At 34.2% G+C, this 19,556-nt stretch overlaps 3 protein-coding genes across 3 annotated transcripts; all 3 read left to right on the top strand.

The window, feature by feature from the left end:
- Positions 1-2,240: 2,240 nt before the first annotated feature.
- ATATH8 (Protein kinase superfamily protein) lies at positions 2,241-9,829 on the top strand. Its single transcript, XM_012979467.2, has 16 exons — positions 2,241-2,979; positions 3,302-3,477; positions 3,813-3,966; positions 4,116-4,168; positions 4,707-4,850; positions 4,961-5,065; positions 5,145-5,270; positions 5,618-5,773; positions 6,205-6,311; positions 6,416-6,578; positions 6,669-6,734; positions 7,152-7,245; positions 7,573-7,685; positions 7,800-7,870; positions 7,954-8,107; positions 8,987-9,829. The coding sequence occupies exons 1-16, from the start codon at positions 2,613-2,615 to the stop codon at positions 9,380-9,382; spliced, it is 2,445 nt and encodes an 814-aa protein (XP_012834921.2). The 5' UTR covers positions 2,241-2,612; the 3' UTR covers positions 9,383-9,829.
- An 896-nt stretch (positions 9,830-10,725) lies between these two features.
- LOC105955421 (rhomboid-like protein 19) lies at positions 10,726-14,198 on the top strand. The gene is made up of 8 exons (XM_088820002.1): positions 10,726-10,953; positions 11,142-11,272; positions 11,996-12,056; positions 12,143-12,309; positions 12,442-12,547; positions 13,253-13,455; positions 13,556-13,699; positions 13,992-14,198. The coding sequence occupies exons 1-8, from the start codon at positions 10,930-10,932 to the stop codon at positions 14,095-14,097; spliced, it is 942 nt and encodes a 313-aa protein (XP_088676128.1). The 5' UTR covers positions 10,726-10,929; the 3' UTR covers positions 14,098-14,198.
- A 974-nt stretch (positions 14,199-15,172) lies between these two features.
- Positions 15,173-19,194, top strand: LOC105955687 (eukaryotic translation initiation factor 2 subunit beta). The gene is made up of 10 exons (XM_012979468.2): positions 15,173-15,310; positions 15,538-15,614; positions 16,370-16,481; positions 16,590-16,645; positions 16,733-16,787; positions 16,886-16,974; positions 18,235-18,380; positions 18,481-18,623; positions 18,721-18,806; positions 18,899-19,194. Exons 2-10 carry the CDS (start codon positions 15,555-15,557, stop codon positions 18,974-18,976), a joined length of 825 nt encoding a protein of 274 aa, XP_012834922.2. The 5' UTR covers positions 15,173-15,310; positions 15,538-15,554; the 3' UTR covers positions 18,977-19,194.
- Positions 19,195-19,556: the final 362 nt, after the last annotated feature.

Raw genomic sequence — 19,556 nt, 5'->3', positions numbered from 1 at the left:
ATTATACATAGGTGGATTTGGCCCTAGAAGTCCCCTTTAAATCGAAGTCCCCCGCGTTGAGTTGTCGTACTTTATTTACGTACATTCCATATTTGCATGTTTACGATCTTGCATGCTTTTAAATTAGGGTTTATCACCAATCCACTTATTTACGATCGGCTAGATAATATAACGATAATATAATTACACTACTCAGCATTTGAATCTACAAGGTCCCTGTGGATCGATATCCGGAACCACTGTTCTGCAAAATGCGATATCGTATACTTGCGGTAATTTATACGTGAGGAAAACGCGTATCACCTAGTTTACGTGTTCTCTGTTCGCAAGTATCTCAGGGTCATCTAGCACGTGAGCAATGATCCACTTTGATCTCCCAGCTCATCCTACCTCTCTTATTTAAGGCGATCTATTTATAACATCATCATATAATAAGACCAATATTTTCGTTTTACTCTTGTTCATTTACCGGCATTAAGTTTTGTCGACAAAACAAGAAATACTAGTAAAATTAAGTTCTGTCGACAAAACAATAAATACTAGTAAAATATCCGATTGGCACGATTCATATGCTTACTCAAATATGCATTAACAATTAGAGCCATCAATTAAATGTTATTATTTCGTTGAATTAATAGCGCACATCTTCAAACGAACAATGTTATCCTTCGAATGATTTGTTAAGTTTGTTAACTGAGAAATTTTACAGACTAATTACATAATTTGTTCAATATTACATCCAGTGGATACTATTTACAGACATTCATATGCATATATGTGTGTAATTGTATTCAAATCAAAGGTGGAAAAATGGGGGTAACGTTTTACTATGTCTAAAATAAAGTAGATGCATATGACACATAATATAAAAATTGGGTAAATTACGGCAACCATCCCCTAAGGTAATGTCAAATTAGGAAAAAAATATTTTATGTTCGAGTAATTACAACCACGTTCCTTAACTACGAATCTTCTTATACGTTCACTCTTATGGTGTCAAATTCAACATAATCTTCTATATTCCGTGGAATATTCTCTAATTTTTATTTGTTTTGTGCAAAAATGCAATTTCTAATGCACCACAATCTAATTTTTAACTTTCTCTTTACTATATTTCTCATCTGTTCGTACCTCCACACGTAATGACTCTTGGGTATTGTCCCGCGATACAACCGTTTGACTATGACGATGGCCGTTCGTTTCTTGTTCTATACTTTAGAGACAAATCAACTTTTCCATCTATATAGCAAGTCTTCCTGTGAGTGAGAGAGAGAGAGAGTCTATGAGAGTCTATGAGAGTGAGAGAGTGGAACAAACACACACAATTTGAATTTTTGTTGATTTTTTATTCTTTGATGAGCGATTGAGATTCACTTCTGAGTGAGACAAACACAAGAGAGTTCAAGTATGATGAAGTGGGGTTTGGGTGGGAGACTTGACCAAAAAATTGAGTGATTCCAATCAGATCTAGGTTTCGATAGCTGTGCTTTGTATAAATAAAAATAAAATAAAAAGTTTTTCATTTGGTTTATTCACCTAACAAAATGTGCCATTTACTTCAATTGAAACTGGGTAAATACCATACCAAGAAAATGCAATGTACTTGGAGATGAGAATTTAGCAAAGATATGCATTGCTAGATTTTCTCATCAGCAAATACAGTGGCATTTCTTACTCTTCTTCAAACAAAACTAAATTATATGTGATCTTTCAAGATTCAATAAAAATTGTGGCTGACTAAAAATTGTGGCTGACGTCGTGGACATGTTTTCTTGTTGTATTGAGTTTTTTTTATTATTTTCATCTTTTGTTTGTTTTTTTTTTTTGAATTTTTTTTTAATAATTATTTAACTTGGGAGATATGACTTTTTAGTAATTTTCAGACTTAGATTAAGAGGGTGTTTGGCTAAGCTTATTTTAAACAGCTGATAAGCTCCTACGTCTGATAAGATGTTTTAAGAGCTGATAAGCTGTTACGTCTTATTTTTAGGATTAATTTTTAGAGTGTTTGGATAATTAGCTTATTTCCTATTTTTACTCATAATAAGATCTTAAATAAAAAGGTGGGGTAGAGGTACTTTTTTTAAAAGATCTTATTTGCTCTCCAACAGCTTATTTTAAAAAAAAATAAGATCTTTTCTAAAAAAATCACCAAACACTTTGGAAGAGCTTATAAGCTCTAAAACATCTTATAAGCTCATTTTAACATCTTATAAGCTTAGCCAAAAACACCCTCTAAATGGTGAGAAGATCAAAAGTCTGAAAAATAACGATTAGGGCCATATTGAGATAATTTTTCAAGTACATGGGCAAATGCAATTGAGAGTAGAAGGGGGTAAAGTAATATCGAGCAAAATACAAGGGGCAAATCGATGCAATTGAGAGTAGCAGGCGTAAAATGAAATTTACCCTTAAAAAAAAAAAGAAAAAAAAAAAACCAAATTCATCTGTTCTGGTATACTCTCCAATCTCTTCACAAATTGGAAAAGCGAAATCCCAGTAACTAATTCACATGAGCTAATGATTCACAGTACATTTCCCACCTAAATCTCGTGATTAAACTGATTATCCAAAACCCCACTGCTCAGAAGCCTGTGAAAATTCGTGCTTCCATGGCGTCAGTGTCGCCGTCGCCGGCGGTCACTGTTCTCTGCTCTACAGGAATCGCTCCGAGAACCAGAGAGAATCACCACAACAGGAGCGGCAGCCACGTCATCAGCCCCAGCAAAAAGAGGAACCAGAAATTGAGTAAAAATGGCGGCGGCGGCGGTGGGTTGGGGAATGTTGTGGAGGTGGTGCAGAAAGACGTGGCGTTTCTGAAAGCAGGTTTGGGGAAAGGGTTGCAATGGGCGAACAAGGCGTTTCGGATCCCGGAGGTGTCGAAATCGGTGGAGGATTTTATATGGCTGCGGAATGTGGAGGATCCACAGGCGGCGGCGTTCGCTCCGCCTCCATCCTGGCCTCAGCCTTACTATCCAGGTAGTTAATTAATTAATTAATTGTTTGAATTTGCATGAGATTTTTCAGAATTAATTGAAGTATGAGAATGGTTTTGGACAATTAATGTGCTGTTTAGTGAATTGAAGTAGGAAGTGATTATTGGAAGTGATTTTTGATTTCATTAAGGTTGAAAAGTATGACAAATTTTGCTCAATAAATTTCAATTAAGTCTGCGTTGGGATATACATCGGCAAGGAAGTCGATAATTGTTGTACATGGGTATTGTCTGTACATTTTGTCGCGGTTACCTGATTCTCGTGATTAAGTAGGAAATGAAAAATCTGAATATTCTTTTCTACAGAGATTTCTGGAGTGGATTTGTTTATGTCCGACCTCAAAGCGTTGGAAGTGTATTTTGGCTATTTTTATTATCGATCCAAGATGTGGACGAAGCCTCTTCCTGAAATCTACGACGCAGAGGAAGTTGCAGAGTATTTCGCATTGAGGCCTCATGTAGTTGCTCTCCGGCTTCTTGAGGTAATTAAGAACCCTAGATAGATAGATAATTAATCACACAGCGAATCTAGAATTCATAATGATAAAAGAAGATAAGTTTTGATAGAACGAATGAATTCTCCCAGAATAGTAAACGTGGTACTCGAAACTCGAGAATGCAAAATGTATAAACTCATATCATTTAACTGCCAACTTTTATTCCGGCATGACTTTTTAGTTGGTATGATTTATTTAATTTGGATCACTGAAAGCTATTGTTGATTACTCTTTGGGTCATATTCAATCAATGCACAAGAGCTGTCGTCTTGCAGTAATATTTGATGAACTGCATCTTACTCGATTTTATCTTGTGGAAGGTCTTTACTGCCTTTGTTTCCGCTACAATCAAATTAAGGATCTCTAGTATCAGTTCTGCTGCCGACGAGGATTCTCGTGAAAAGGCTTCTGAATACAATTTTGGGATAGTATTAAAAGAAACAATGCTAAACTTGGGCCCCACTTTTATAAAAGGTAGTACGTGTTCTATGTCGTTGTAATAGAAGTTGGAAGACAAGATACTTAAAGTGTTAGTTCAGCTATTTACAGTTATACTGTAGTGTTTCACATAATGATTTTGATCGATTATGAATTTCCTGATGCAAGCCCTTGTTTTCGTGCAGCTGGTCAGTCCCTTTCTACAAGGCCAGATGTAATTGGTTATGAAATCTCAAAGGTGCGAGACTGAACCATCTTTATTTAATTTAAATTCAATATATACGAAGAATTTTGTGTTAACTGATTTATAGTATATCGACCTCTGTTCGAAATCTTGTGCAATTTAAGTGGTTTGGTCAAGGTTGTTTCCCATGTTGAACGTTAGGCATTTTATTTTACTTGATACTATAAGTATGATAGTCAACTGGAACCTAACAGTAACTGCTACCTGCACAGTACAATATATACTTTCCGAAACAGTCATGTTAGGGCTCATTTAATTGGTAGGATAAGTCATGATTAATTAAACAATTAGGCCTTATTTGATATTTGGTTAGTGCAACAACTTTCCGGGCCGGCCTGCAATTATGAAAAAATAAGCTTTTATTGGGGGATTTGTGTATTGGACCTCCCCTAGTCCAATTTTACAATTGGGAACCAAAAGATGCCAATTATAGTATTTAGCTTCGCATGCTATTTCTTGGTACAAACATTAACTAGTTATAGTGGGTGGTTCGTTTTTCATTTTCATTTTCTGTTTGAAGTTCTGATTGCAGGTACTGTCGGAACTTCATGATCAAATCCCTCCTTTCCCTCGACCTGAAGCTATGAAGATTATTGAGGAAGAGTTTGGTTCTCCCGTGGAGACAATTTTTAGCTATTTTTCTGAGAAGCCTGTAGCTGCAGCTTCGTTTGGACAGGTGTAAAAGATTTCCGTACTATGTCACAAAGAAGAAAAGAGATAATTTAATTACATAACAGACACTGAGTCTTTTTTATGTTTATGCATGTCACCATTTATCATTTATAGGTCTACAAGGCAAGTACTTATGACGGAATTGATGTTGCTGTGAAAGTTCAACGTCCTGACTTACGCCATGGTGTTGTCCGAGATATTTATATTCTCCGCATAGGGGTTCGTCTCAATTCTTGTGTTTAGGATCTACGGTTGTGGGATTTAATGCTGAAATTTAACTTTTGAATAATTATTTCAGTTAGGGATTTTGCAAAAGATACTAAAAAGAAAAAACGACCTTCGTCTGTATGCGGATGAACTTGGAAAAGGCTTGATTGGGGAGTTAGATTACAACTTGGAGGCTGCGAATGCTTTTGAATTCCTGGTAATTCTTTCTAAAACTCTTTGTATGTAGAGAAATTTCTATGCATGGATAAATCTATGAAGTTTTCTTACAGATTAATTTGAAGAACGGTGATATGAATGGGATAACCTTTTCTCGGTGTTCCCTCGTTTGCTAGACGTGACCATATTTTGAGAAAACAAAATTGCTATTCACCTTTTTCATAATTCAGTTAACTGCTTTTTCTGCTTCTTCATGTGAAAGTATCGCCATATTTTTACCTTTTTGATTCCACATTCGACTGAGTTTACACCACTAGAACAGTATATCTTGTACTAGCCCGTGATTATTAAATTGCTATTGACTGTAATTGATTCATTTCATTGCAGGAAGCTCATTCTCGCTATTCGTTTATTTGTTTACCGAAAATATTCCCGCATTTGAGCAAGAAGAGAGTTCTGACTATGGAATGGATGGATGGTGACAGTCCGAATGACTTACTATCTGTGTCTTCTCAGGAATCCAACAAAAAGCTTCTTGATCTGGTATGGGTATCTGTTAATTCTCAAAAAAGAACTATTTGGATGAATTTAGTACAATTATAGACACATTTTCTCATCGATTCAGTAGCAAGAAAGCATATATTTCTTCGAAAGAAACAAGCCTAAACTAGAAAAAAATCATGAAGGAGGTTATATAGTTTCATATATAGAGACTAAACAAGCACTTCTCTCGTAAGATTGTCACATTTAGAAAACAATCATCTATTTGAACAAAAGATGGCTATGACATTTAAGGTTAGAGGAAACCTCACTGATGTCACATATAAGCCCGCAATTTTTTTGGTCTCAAAATAAAGTGTACAATTGCAGTCGAAACTTAATATAAGGTTCGTGGGACATATACTTATTGTGAAAACTTGCAGAATAGTGACAGGAAATAAGAGCTTATTTATACTGCTGCACGAAAATTTCAGGTTAAGAATGGTGTGGAGGCATCACTGGTTCAACTTCTCGACACTGGCCTAATGCATGCTGACCCACACCCTGGAAATTTGCGTTACATATCCCCTGGAAAAATAGGGTATTCGCTCAACTGCTAATTCTCACATGCTTTATGATTAATATTTGAACAGTTCAATAAACATCTAACACTTGGTGATTGTTTTCACATCTTTGTTCTAATAGGTTTCTTGATTTTGGATTGGTTTGTCGAATGGAGACAAAACACCGATTTGCAATGCTTGCTTCAATTGTTCACATAGTAAATGGCGATTGGACATCCCTTGTGAACGATTTGACTGAGATGGATGTTATAAGGCCTGGAACTAACATAACGCGCTTCACCCTGGTAGTATCCCTTGTTCTCCTTTACATTTACTCTGATTTAATCATTTCAATTAATTTTTAATTTCTGATTTTTTGTGTGAAATTTATTCAGGCCCTCGAAGATTCCCTTGGGGAGTTGAAATTTAGCAATGGAATGCCAGATGCCATGTTTAGTCAGGTGAGTTATGAGTATCATGTATGGATCAACCTTACTATCTGCTACGGCCTACGAGGCAATCTTCTGACTTGGATAATAACAACTCTTCATGACTATTTATTTGTAATTTTACTAATTAGCTTTACTTTGTAAAATTTAATGATTTTTAGAGTTAGTTTGTGATTTATGTGCTAACATAAAAGAGGAGCCTGAGCACAGAAAGCATCACTCTAGATAAATATTGTGTTAGTGATCATGTCGTTTCTGCTTTATCCATTTTTAAAACGTTTCTTGATATTTGAGTGGATATGATTTATAATTTCTTCTAGAATTCACTTTTATAAGGAGATGCCTAAAAATTCCGAGACTGCTGTTTACTCAATGTTTAGTTCATTATTCAATTTTTTGTAATTATTTGTCTGATTACTTATCTTGCAGGTACTGAGCAAAATATGGTCTGTAGCAATAAAGTATCATTGCCGCATGCCACCTTACTATATACTTGTCTTGCGTTCTCTGGCATCTTTGGAAGGTAATTGACTCTTCTTTCTATTTTTTATCGAAAACCTTTTTGTCATAGGATGTCACTATTAAATTTTCATATATATATATATATATATATATATATATATATATATATATATATATATATATATATATATATATATATATATATATATATATATATATATGTTGCAGATTACAAAAACTACTAGTCTACTTTCTTTATATGCAAGATACTGAAAAATAACTTGTTGGATCCTATTATGTTTTAATCTTCAAAATCGATATATCGTTTGTGTGTATGCAGCTGCCACGTTCTTTGAACATTTATGTGTTCCTTATTTCTGTTTCATAGGATTGGCAGTAGCATCGGATCCAACGTTTAAGACATACGAAGCTGCATATCCTTATGTTGTTCAGAAGCTTCTTCTTGACAATTCTGCCGCCACCAGGAAAATATTGTATTCGGTACCCTATAGATGATTTATTTATTTATTTTACTTTTTTCTAAATATTTGGAGTAGACCTACAATATGGGAATCTCGGGTTGGTTTATTTATTGTCTGTAGTTTAAATTTTCAGGTTATATTCAACAAGAGTAGAGAGTTTCAATGGCAAAGGCTTGCTGTCTTCTTACGAGTTGGAGCAACTAGGTATTTTATTGCTACTGCCTTTTCTTCTCGAATTTTGAATACGAAGAAAAAATATTTCATGAAATCATGGTTTTGATTTTCAGGAAAGTGATGCAAACTTTGGTGCCGTTAAATAATCGAACTTCTCTTTCTCAATCTGGAAATGGAGTTGGCCCTGATGCCAATCTTGCAAACCTGGCTTTGAGACTCGTAGTGTCTAAAAATGGCCTCGTCTTAAGAAGACTTCTAATGACTGCGGTGAGCAAATTTTTTTTTTTTTTGGCTTGCTCTGATTCGAGTTTGACTGTTGAAGTTTTGCTTATATCCTCGTTCTTCACCGCGGGTGGAAATTAAAACGGAATTTCCGATATCCACCGATTCCGATCCGAATTTTTCCTATTTTGGAACAATATTTTTCATTTTGAATTCAAAAAATTCCGATTTCCGATTTTTTTCAAATTTTTTTGGACCAGAATTGGCATATACACGAGATTACGTTTTGCGATGATTTTAATTTTTGAAAAAGCTTATGAAAATTCTGATTAAAAAAAAATCACTTATAATATCCATTTTATTATGCATTTTATATTTTTTAGGTGAATAAAAATGGTAATTTCATAATTCCTCCAGTTCTGATTTTTTGGAACAAGTTTTTTAATTCTGATTTTCGATATTTGATTACAATTTTTTTAGAATGGAATTAAATCTAGTTTTTCTTGCGAAAAAATCGGATTTTTTGAAAGCGCTAATCCCGATTCCATCGTCCAATTTCCACCCCTATTCTTCACTATAATGACTAGGTATAATTCTTACAATACTGTTAAGCTGGTTATTACCAGGTAGACCCCTCATATTAACATAAATTACGCAAACATCCCTTGAGGTTTGAGTTCACCAACACTCAACTCCATTTGACCATTGATTTGTTGAAAATTTTCAATTCCAGTTTTACCCTTGACCAAATATTGAGTAACTTTGAGTTTAGTCAAAATTGCATATAGACCCCCTCAAATTTTGATATTATTACAGAAACATCCCCTAAATTTCTCTGAATATTAAGCTGGTAGCGAGTGTAAGAAACCATTCTGTATATTATTATTCCGAACTTCGAAACTGAATTTATATTCTAACAAACAGGATGGATCTTCATTGGTAAGGGCACTCGTTTCGAACGAGGCAAGTTCTTACCGGCAACAGCTCGGCAAGGTCGTTGCCGATATACTGCACCGTTCGATGTGTGAAGCCTTGGGGAAAGCTCTCAATCTCGCAATAGCAAAAACCCCACAAGTATCTTCAACCGAAAACGAATACGAATCCATATTGAGAGACCGTCGAATTAGAGTTATCTTCTTTAAATCCTTAAATTCTGTCAAGAAAAATCCCATGTTACTGTTCAGGTTCTGCTGCGCTTCGTTTGCCTTGTTCTTCGTGGCATCGGCTGTGGCTTGTCACAGGGTGTCGATTGCAATTGCAGAGGCTTATTTGGACCGGTTATCGTATAATTCGAAGAAAATTGCGGTGGCTGCTGTATAAGGTACTACATGGTTGGAGAGTTCTAATTATATACAGTGATTGTATAATAAAATGTTAAATCTTTGCTCTACAATGAGTGATGTAAATGTGTATTTTAAATTTAGGTTATCATATTGTTTAACTATTAACACTTTTAGGGTTAAATACAAATTGTACCCCTATATTATCATTAGTGTCGCATATACCCCATGTACTATAAAATGCGACAAAGTGGCCCCTGCCTGTTAAACTATGTCCGAGAATCCGTCCATTTTCAAAGTTGATCGACTATTGCACTAGATGTTGGACAATTCCGGAGGAAAATACCCCCATGGTTGTGTTTAAAAAATGCGCATCTTTCTTTCTCTTTTGTACTCAATTTACTCTCAATTTTTTTTTTCATGTTTCTTCACTAATTTATTTTCCACGGCCTATAAATTTTCACCGGAATTTTCTGAAAAAAAAAAAGTTTATATTCTGAAAATAATCTATAATTTCCGTTTAAATTATGAAATTTTGCAATTATGTTTCCGACTTAAAAATCACCCAATATTTATGAGTTTCTTTTATTTTTGATAATATTTATAAATTCGTTTTAGATGTTTGAAAAGTTTTTTTTTTTTTACTTTCGGCGTAAAAGTTCACGATTTAAAATGTTTCGCGTAATTCTAATTTCAATTTTTACGTCCAAACATAAAAAAACATATTTTTCTAGAACCACTTGTCGTGCCACCGGAGTGTTACGTAATAAAGTAAAAAAATGGCCAAGTAATAAAATCGAGAAATTCCTATTTATGTCATACAAATGTAAGGGTAGAAAGGTAACTATACTAGATAAACTAACGGTGTTAAATATTTGAGGGTTGACAGTTAAGTTGAGGGGCCATGTTATTGCATTTTGTAGTACATGGGGTATATGCGACACTGGTGATTGTATAATGATCCGATTCATATTTAACCCTTTCTTTTTAAGAGAACAATGAACAACCTAGTGGGTTAATATGTTAGAATAGTAGACTAATAAGTCTCACTTTTCTCTATGTAATTGATCTCTTTATTAATAAAATTTATTAATTTTGGTAATCGATAAAAATCTACAAATAAGTGTTTAATTGCTTTTAATATGTATTGTTTGTTATCGATCAATTAAATGAATAAGTCTTTTATTCTAATAGTATTTGAAATAGTGTATTGTACTTTACTTTACGGACCGAATACAAATGAAATAATTTTATGCTATTATTTGGTGAAATTTATGGGAGATCAAAAACACTACTTTTAACCAAAAATGTTGGAAGGGCAAAATTGTCTTTTACTGGGTTCACTCGATTCATTTGTCTTTGTTTTTTTTTAACACTGATATTAGTATTAGCAACATAAAATTATAATTAATTAGAAAAAGAACCCCCAAACAAAAGGATCTAATTGGAAAATTGAGAGGGCCAAACTGAGTAATTTCTACCACCGCATCTCCCGACTGCGCCACCGCCGGAATTGTTGCAGAATCAATAATAATACTAACGAAATCAGATCAGCAATTAACAATCCGGCAATCAGATCGCTCCATAATGAGCTCTTCACAGCTCTCAGGAGTGAGTTCTTCCTTGTTGCAGATTATATATTTATAATTTTATACATATAGATACATTTTAGTCGTTTAACGATGCATTCGTCACTAGATCTGAAATGGATTGTAGATATTTCCCCCCAATTTTTTCTATAGAAAAGATCGAGTTGAAAAGAAGTGTTTATTATGTTTGTGTATTTTTGGTGGGATTAGGGCGGCGGAATGAGCATTTACAGTGGATTCACAAAACTTTGCAAAGGACTGGCAGTTGTGTTAATTGTGGGTCACATTGTTGTTCAGATTATCCCCTCTGCTGTTTCTTATCTTGCTCTCATCCCTGCAAAGTAAGCTTTCGTTTTTTCTGCATTTTCTTGTTGTACCTTCTTATCTTCTCTGTGTGTGTGTTCTTGTTGTGTATATGTATAGATTTGTTGTTTTGAGTAGCTTTTTAGATGAATTAGCCTAGTTGCCATGATCTAGGTTACAAACGCATAGTTCGTCTAGTTGTTTAGTTTTTCTGGTTGTTGGGATAGATTACATTCTTGGCTGATTATTATTGAAATTATGTCAATTCGACATTTTACATTGACATGGGGAGGGTGGGGGGGGGGGGGGGGGGGGGGGGGGGGGGGGGGGGGGGGGTAGATTGTATCTACAGAAAAAGAGGGGTTTGGAACACATATGTTATCTGTATTATATTCCTGGATTTTTTATAAATTGACATATACTTCATAATAGGAGTGATTGGCTACTGTAAATAGGAGTCCAAAGAGAAAATTCGAGGTTGCACGAGATTTATCAGTTATAAAATGCAGCAAGTTAAGTTGATTTGTTGATGGGAAGGTAGGGAGAATTGTATGTTTATTTTATGATCATTTGAATAAAAAACTTTGAGGAGGAACTTTGTCATGTTTTGAAGAGGGTTTATTACTTGTCTTTTTAGTGCTAAATTTTTTTTGTAGCTGCGAGCGATCCCAGTGCACCATGGATTTTACAGCATCTCTTTAGTTGGATTGAAAAAAAAAAATCAAAACGATGACAATGAATTTTTGTTTGATTTATCACAGGACGATCCCTTTTGCATGGAATCTGATAACAGCTGGATACTTTGAACACTCGACATATGGAGTATGTAGCTTTTTTTTTATGTCATGCAACTTTATTCCCTAGTCTCTTTTATATCTATTTTTCCAAGCATGGTTGTTATTTTGCAGCTGATAATTAGCACGATCGGTCTTCTTTTCATCGGGAAGCTGCTTGAACCCATATGGGGTTCTAGGGAATTTTTGAAGTTCATCTTTGTTGTCAACTTTCTGACGTCAGTCTGTGTTTTCGTCACGGCTATTTCATTGTATTACATCACAACGAAGGAAACATACCTGTAAGTGATGCAAGAACTGAAATTTTATGTGAATGAAACCGAAATAAACAAATAGAAAGCAGGTCCCCGTATTTTACATCTAACGTTCAAAGATGATCCTTAATTTTTTTTTTTTTTTATCTTTCCGTGTAGCTATTTGCCTATATCCGGTTTCCAAGGGGTTCTTTCAGGATTCTTAGTCGGCATCAAACAGATAATACCAGATCAAGAACTGTCCTTTTTGAAGATAAAAGCAAAAGTATGATTGAATTCTTTTTTATTTGGGTAAATTACAACCACCCATGAGGTATGGTTAAATTACGAAACCCCCCTCTTGTTTGGGTAATTACAACCACCCCCTCAACTATAAATCTTCTTACACGTCCACCCTTGCGGTTTCAAATTTAGTGGAATCTTCGAGATTACATGGATTATTATCACTTTTGTACCCATTTTATCCCATCCGAACTCCACATTTTGAAGCAAAATGATCATAATATGTGTATTTTGGCTTGTATATATCAGATTATGGTGCATCAGAAACTGTATTTTTACACGTCCACCCTTGCGGTTTCAAATTTAGTGGAATCTTCGAGATTACATGGATTATTATCACTTTTGTACCCATTTTATCCCATCCGAACTCCACATTTTGAAGCAAGATGATCATAATATGCGTATTTTGGCTTGTATATATCAGTTATGGTGCATCAGAAACTGTATTTTTACACAAAACGAGTACAAACTAGAGCACATTCCATGGAATCTAGATGATTATGTTGAATTTTACACCATAAGGGTGGAGGTGTAAGAAAAAATCATAGTTGAGGGGTAGATGTAATTATCCAAACAAGAGGGGTTTTTTCGTAAATTGACCATACCTCAGGGGGTGGTTGTAATTTACCCTTTTTAGTTCAATACGCAAAGTCTAAACTCTAACATGCTAAGTGATTTTCACTTGCAGTGGTTGCCTTCTCTTGCAGTATTGGTGTCGGTATTTGTAAGCTTTTTCACGTCAGATTCAACGTCGTATCTTCCTACCATTCTATTCGGTACCTATATAGGTTGGATTTACCTTAGATACTGGCAAAGTAAACCAGAGACAAGACTAAGAGGCGATCCAAGTGATGAATTTTCTTTCTCTACATTCTTCCCTGAATTTTTAAGGTAATTAATTCGACTCTTTTAGTTGTTAGTTGGTGTATTTGCTGCCTTTTTATTTTCTTTCTGATCTCTGCATTTCAAATTTACGTGTGGGGGGGAGCAGACCAGTGATCGATCCCGTTGCTACAATTATTGAGCGGATGATATGTGGGAAAAGATCTGAGTCGTTGGATGAGTCGAGAGACTATAACTTAGGAGGAGGTACTTCATTATCTGGTACAGATTCGATCGAAGCATCTCGGAGGAGGTAATAATTTTATGCTTATTACCAAACGTCCAATGGATATTTATTTGCTCGTGTATTACAAATGGTTTGTTATCTATATCTTATGTTTGATAGCTATGTATTAGAATTTTAGAAGTTGTGATTATTTTCTATTTTCCGAATTTGCCAATGCATAGTAGCTAATATTACCGAAAATATTAGAGATCTCGTCAAAGTAGTATCAAATTAATTGTGTGAATTTGTAACAGAATGTGTAGAAATAAACGATGTTTCGTTTGTAATGTAATTGCATTGCTTGATTAAATAATTGCAGGGAAAGAGGCGCTCGAGCACTCGAAGAAAGATTGGCAGCAGAGAGAGCGGCTGCTTTGGGAAAAACCGAAGATGCACAAAAAAGAGATGCAAATGAGATTGTGTAGAAAAGTTGCAACTTTTTTTTTTTTTTTTTTTAAGTTTTCCCTCTTTTGAGCACAAATTTGTTTATACTTACTTTTGATTTTATGAGGACTTTTTTTATCGATATGTTGATTTTGGTACTGAATTTGTCCATTTTGGATGTGGGCATATATAATTTTTTTCCCCTTAATTTAAAAAATAAAGCGTAACAGTTTATCAACTTTTAAAACAAGTAGATAACCGACACACTTATCAAGTGTTTAAAGTAGATTTAATCAAACACCCCTAATAGATAATTTGTTAAAAAAAATTATGCCTTGAGATTATTGTATATACAACTTATAAATTTCTTAGATTAGATAATAAATTAATTTTCAAAAGCAACTTTAGTTAAGGTGTAAGATGTGAATTAATTAACATTTTCACAATAAAACGCCTTCAAAATCATTAATATATTGTTATATTATTAGTATTTTAAATATTAAAATTTTACAATAGATAAAATGCGAGAGCTGGCTGATGTGCTTATGAACAATTGTTGTTCGTCAGTAAACTCGAAATGGAGTCGACTCAATTCATTTACAAATCCTAGAATGTAATAAGAAAAATTAGAATTAAAATACAAAATTGCAAATATTAGCAAGCATATCATTTTTTTCTCCACAAGTATTCACCAAAAAAAAGTTTATTGTATTATAGCTAGTGGTTTAAGAGGGTGTTTGGCTAAGGTTATTTTAAACAGCTGATAAGTTCTTATGTCTGATAAGATGTTTTAAGAGCTGATAAACTGTTACATCTTATTTTTAAGATTAATTTTTAGAGTGTTTGGATAATGAGTTTATTTCCTATTTTTACTCATTATAAGATCTTAAATAAAAAGTTAAATAAAAAGGTGGGGTGGATGTACTTTTTTAAAAATATCTTATTTGCTCTCCAACAGCTTATTTTAACAAAAAAAATCTTTGTTAAAAAAACTACCAAACACTTTGAAAGAGCTTATAAGCTCTAAAACATCTTATAAGCTCCTTTTAACATCTTATAAGCTTAGCCAAACAGCCTCTGAATTTAAATATTTTATAATGAATGATATTATTATATAAATCCGATTTTAAATAAGTAAATAATAATTATATTATTACATCCGCCTAAAAGAACAAGCTTATTTCTATCTATTGAATTTGCAGCAGCGAGGCATCGTTTCTCCTCTTCGATCGACTCGAAAATTAGGGTTTTCGCGTAAGTTCTTCAATATTGTGAAAATTTAATTGATATTCCGCTTCCATTTGTTGAATATTATCACGATTTCTTGTGTGAAAATCTGTCGAATATCCTTGTTATTGAAATTTCCGTTTGGATTTGGTTTTCGTGGAGTTTATATTTAACGTGGGATTTAAAAAAAATTAATACCTAATATATGTATATTGTGAGAAATTTCGGTTTACATTTTTGAATTTATGTTGCAGATCAATTCAATCAAATCATGGCAGAGGAAGAAAATCAAAATGGGATCAAGGAGGAGGTTAAGGATGACGTCGGAGATGTTAGTTTTACCAATAAAAAAATATATATTACTGTTACTAATTTTAATTCGATTGTCGATTCTTAGTTGCTGCACATTTCCCCTTTTTTCCGATTTTTATTGCATTTAACATGAAAGGTTTTGTTTTAAGTTAATCCACGTGCTTTTGATAATTTTTAGCTTACGAAAAGATGAGTCTGGGTGTTTCGGTAATAGTTCTCTGAAGTTTAAGTGTTAGAAAGCTAGAAAATATAAATATAGACAATGGCAAAACCTTGGGGATTTAGTCGAACAAGACATTTTTCCTTTGTTATTTCCGTATTTTAGTGTGTTTAATCTTTTGACACCTCACTTAGTTTCTATCTTCCTTCGTTCATTGAAAAGCTCTTACCTTTTTGTCTTTGGTTTCAAGAAATATATAGATAAAACGGCATTTAAACTTAGCATTACTCCCAATAAGATGGTTTCTTTTCCTGATTATTACAGTCTCGAAGAATTTACATGACTTGAACTTCAATCCTAGCTGTGTAAGATGGATTTGTCTTTGTTCGATTTTTCAAAGTTAGCATGTCTCTAAAGTAGAAAAAAATTATAAACACCCGCGAAGTTGAATTTAGCTATGAGCTGGTTGAGTTAAATAGTGGTCACGTAAGATTTTTGGAGCTGAATAGGGGTACATTTTATAACTAAACAACTACTGCTTATGCAAATGAGGCTGAAAATTGGACGATCGTTCCGTATTTTTATTTTGTCCTCAACGTATCATTGTGTTGCAGATAGCTCCTTTTGACCCAACGAAAAAGAAGAAAAAGAAGAAGCCAGTAGCTCAAGATCTAGCCGAAGATGAGTCCGTTAATAATCTGGTCGAGAAAACAGAGAGCTTGTCTGGTATGTATGTATGTATTTAAGACATTCTGCCCATGTACATTTTTATTTATTCATATACCTTCATTCTTTAGCTATATCTATCGTAAAATGTATCACGTTCTTGTGCAGTTTCTGAAGGTCTCGAAACATCATTTGCTGGTCTCAAAAAGAAAAAGAAAAAGGCAGTGAGTGACAGTTTCATCCATTTATATTATGATGATGATTGATAAAGTCTCGTTTTTTATATATAAAATTGTGCAAAATCATTGCAGGCGCATACCGATCTTCTGAATGAAGAAAAAGAGACTGTGGGGGAAGATCTCGATGGTAATGAGTTGTTTGTTTGAGACTGCATTTGCTTTGTGCTTTTCTCTAGCTTTATTTTTTTCTTTGTCGATTATATATTTTTTTTTGTTGAACTTTAGATGTCATTGGAGAGGATGAGGAAGGAGAAGGAATTGTTTTGCAGCAGTATCCATGGGAAGGAAGCGATCGAGATTATAAATATGAGGAGGTAATTGCTTTTTTCCCGACCTTGAACAGTATTCGGGTGAAAAATGCATTTTAATGGAATCTTCTAATATAATCTAGCTGCTCGAAGTTGTTTAATCATTAAAATTTAGAAAAAACGTGCTTGGGTAGGAATAGTGGTTTTTTTGAGATGGACGGTATTTATTGTTTTTTACTTCCGTCAGCAGCTTTTTCATTAACACTATGCCTTGACTTGGCATGGAGTATTAGATAAGATTTATAAAAATGAAAAGAAAAGGGCAAATTACGGCCACCCCATGAGGTATAACCAAATTACGAAAAAACCCCTCTTGTTTGGGTAATTACAGCCACCCCTCCTTTTAAATATTTTTACATAAATTTTAGGGTAAATTACACCAACACCCCTGAAGTAGGCTAAAATAACTTTGAGGTCCCTGTGGTATCGATAATTACATTCACCCCGTGAAACATAGTTAGAAACTCTAATGGAATAATGCATTGGATACGTTATTCCGATAGAGCTCTAACAGACTATTAGTTTCAGGAAGCGGTGGAGACAACAAAGAGTTATGGGTGATTTAAGAAATGTTGCGGGAGCCATGTCACCCCCTAACTCTATATTGTCTCCACCACTAGCTAAAAGTAATAGTCTGTTAGAACCCTTACGGAATAATGTATCCAATGCATTATCCCATTAGAATTTTTAACTATGTTTCAGGGGTTGAATGTAATTATCGATACCACAGGGACCTTAAAGTTATTTTAGCATACCTCAGGGGTGTGCGTGTAATTTACCCTAAATTTTATGTAATTCGGTTATTTACGGAATCAAATCGTATAATCAGTTCAGTAAACGGTATGAAATGTTGGCGTACCGAAATTTCGGTTCGGTTTTACTGATTTAACATCCATAAATTTACCTCTGGAGGGGTATTTTCGTAAGATAGTAGTACATAGTTGAGGGGTGGCTCTACCTGTAATTACCCAAATAGGAGGGGGATTTTCGTAATTTGACCATAACTCAGGGGGGTGGCCGTAATTTACCAAAAAAAAAACTACGCTTGTTACCATAATCAGACTCGTTGAAATGAAAATAACTTGCTACTGTGAAATCTTTAAACATCACGTAAGTTCTTTTACTTTATTGCTCAGAGTTATGTGGTGTATGAGTTAACTGTTGGCAGATCGATTTTCTGCTTGTTGTTTTCTATACTGTTCGGTCGAGAGGATTTTAATTTTTCTTCTCCCAAAAATTAAATAATTATCTTTTGATTTTGTGTAGCTTCTCGGGCGAGTTTTCAATATCCTGCGTGAAAATAATCCCGAACTTGCTGGAGATCGCCGTAGGACAGTTATGAGGCCGCCTCAAGTTCTTCGTGAAGGCACAAAGAAAACTGTTTTCGTCAATTTTATGGATCTCTGCAAAACGTAAGCTATTACTTCTCTATCTTTGTTTTAAATAAAATACCTGCATTTGATGCTTTGTGATTACGTGACGGTATTTTCGATCCTCTTTTTTTTTTAATAGGATGCATAGACAACCGGAGCATGTCATGACTTTCTTGTTGGCTGAGATGGGAACAAGTGGGTCCCTCGATGGACAACAAAGATTGGTTGTTAAAGGCAGATTTGCTCCCAAGAATTTCGAGGGAATTCTTCGACGCTATATTAGTAAGTTTACTTTCGATGAAGAATTCGAATTCGCCGCTATGTTCCTAATATTTGCTCGTGTCTTAAAAACTTGGTTGCTGTAATGGATTCTGTGCAGATGAGTATGTCATATGCAATGGCTGCAAAAGTCCGGATACTATCCTTTCTAAGGAAAACCGTCTCTTCTTTCTCAGATGTGAAAAGGTAGTCAGTCGTCTCCCTTTACTTCTCGTCTTTTTTCGTGTATATGAAATGTCGCTCATTTTTTTTTTTCCGTGTGCTAAATTTCTTGTTAGTGTGGTTCTGGGAGATCGGTTGCTCCAATCAAAGCTGGATTTGTTGCTCGTGTTGGTCGTCGTAAAGCTGGAACATGATCGAATTCGGCTTCCTATTTATTAGAACAATACTTTTTTTTTTTTAAATACTTTTGATTGATTTTTAGATGTTTTGTGGCAGTAAATAAATGACAATGCATTTTATTTTCCTAAAAAAAAAAAAAGAAAAAAGAAAAAGAGATACACATTTGATATTGCATTGCGTGAGCGTAGTAGTAACCTTTCATTTATGAAGTGGTACAGATGAGACTTTTCAATTTGGTCCTTGAAGTCTTCCCATGTCAGAATACTACCCCACTATTTTCTTATTGTTTGCTATAACCACCAACTTTTGAAACTTTCTCGTGCATACTGTTATCTAGTGTTGTTTACATCTCTCGTGAACGAGGCGAGAGTTTAACTAGTGCACTTTGAATGATTGTACATTAACTTGTACATAGTTTTTCTTTATATATTATATATACATTATTATTAATAAATCTTAAAAAATATATATATAAATAATTACCAAAAAGTATGGAAGATATGTATTGTAGGGAAAAATATGTTTGAGGTTGGTCCTACCATGTTGGAGGCCTAATTATGAAAACAGGCAGTGGGACCCATGAAAGAATAAATA

The sequence above is a fragment of the Erythranthe guttata genome, chromosome 6 (genome assembly GCF_056151865.1).
Source record: "Erythranthe guttata isolate IM_541 chromosome 6, IM_541, whole genome shotgun sequence".
In the NCBI taxonomy this organism is placed as follows: Eukaryota; Viridiplantae; Streptophyta; class Magnoliopsida; order Lamiales; family Phrymaceae; genus Erythranthe; species Erythranthe guttata.
The sequence above is the reverse complement of the archived record's forward strand: the minus strand, read 5'-3'. Positions and strand labels throughout refer to the sequence as shown.

Bases quoted from the DNA above. Each gene is read 5' to 3' on its own strand.
- ATATH8 (XM_012979467.2), top strand. From the start codon at position 2,613: ATGGCGTCAGTGTCGCCGTCGCCGGCGGTCACTGTTCTCTGCTCTACA. The intron at 4,851-4,960 runs GTGTAAAAGATT...TATCATTTATAG, and splicing joins CTGCAGCTTCGTTTGGACAG to GTCTACAAGGCAAGTACTTA. The intron at 7,871-7,953 runs GTATTTTATTGC...TTTGATTTTCAG, and splicing joins TTACGAGTTGGAGCAACTAG to GAAAGTGATGCAAACTTTGG.
- LOC105955687 (XM_012979468.2), top strand. From the start codon at position 15,555: ATGGCAGAGGAAGAAAATCAAAATGGGATCAAGGAGGAGGTTAAGGAT. The intron at 18,381-18,480 runs GTAAGCTATTAC...TTTTTTTAATAG, and splicing joins TTTATGGATCTCTGCAAAAC to GATGCATAGACAACCGGAGC. The intron at 18,807-18,898 runs GTAGTCAGTCGT...ATTTCTTGTTAG, and splicing joins TCTTTCTCAGATGTGAAAAG to TGTGGTTCTGGGAGATCGGT.
- LOC105955421 (XM_088820002.1), top strand. From the start codon at position 10,930: ATGAGCTCTTCACAGCTCTCAGGA. The intron at 12,057-12,142 runs GTATGTAGCTTT...GTTATTTTGCAG, and splicing joins TTGAACACTCGACATATGGA to CTGATAATTAGCACGATCGG. The intron at 12,548-13,252 runs GTATGATTGAAT...TTTCACTTGCAG, and splicing joins TTTTGAAGATAAAAGCAAAA to TGGTTGCCTTCTCTTGCAGT.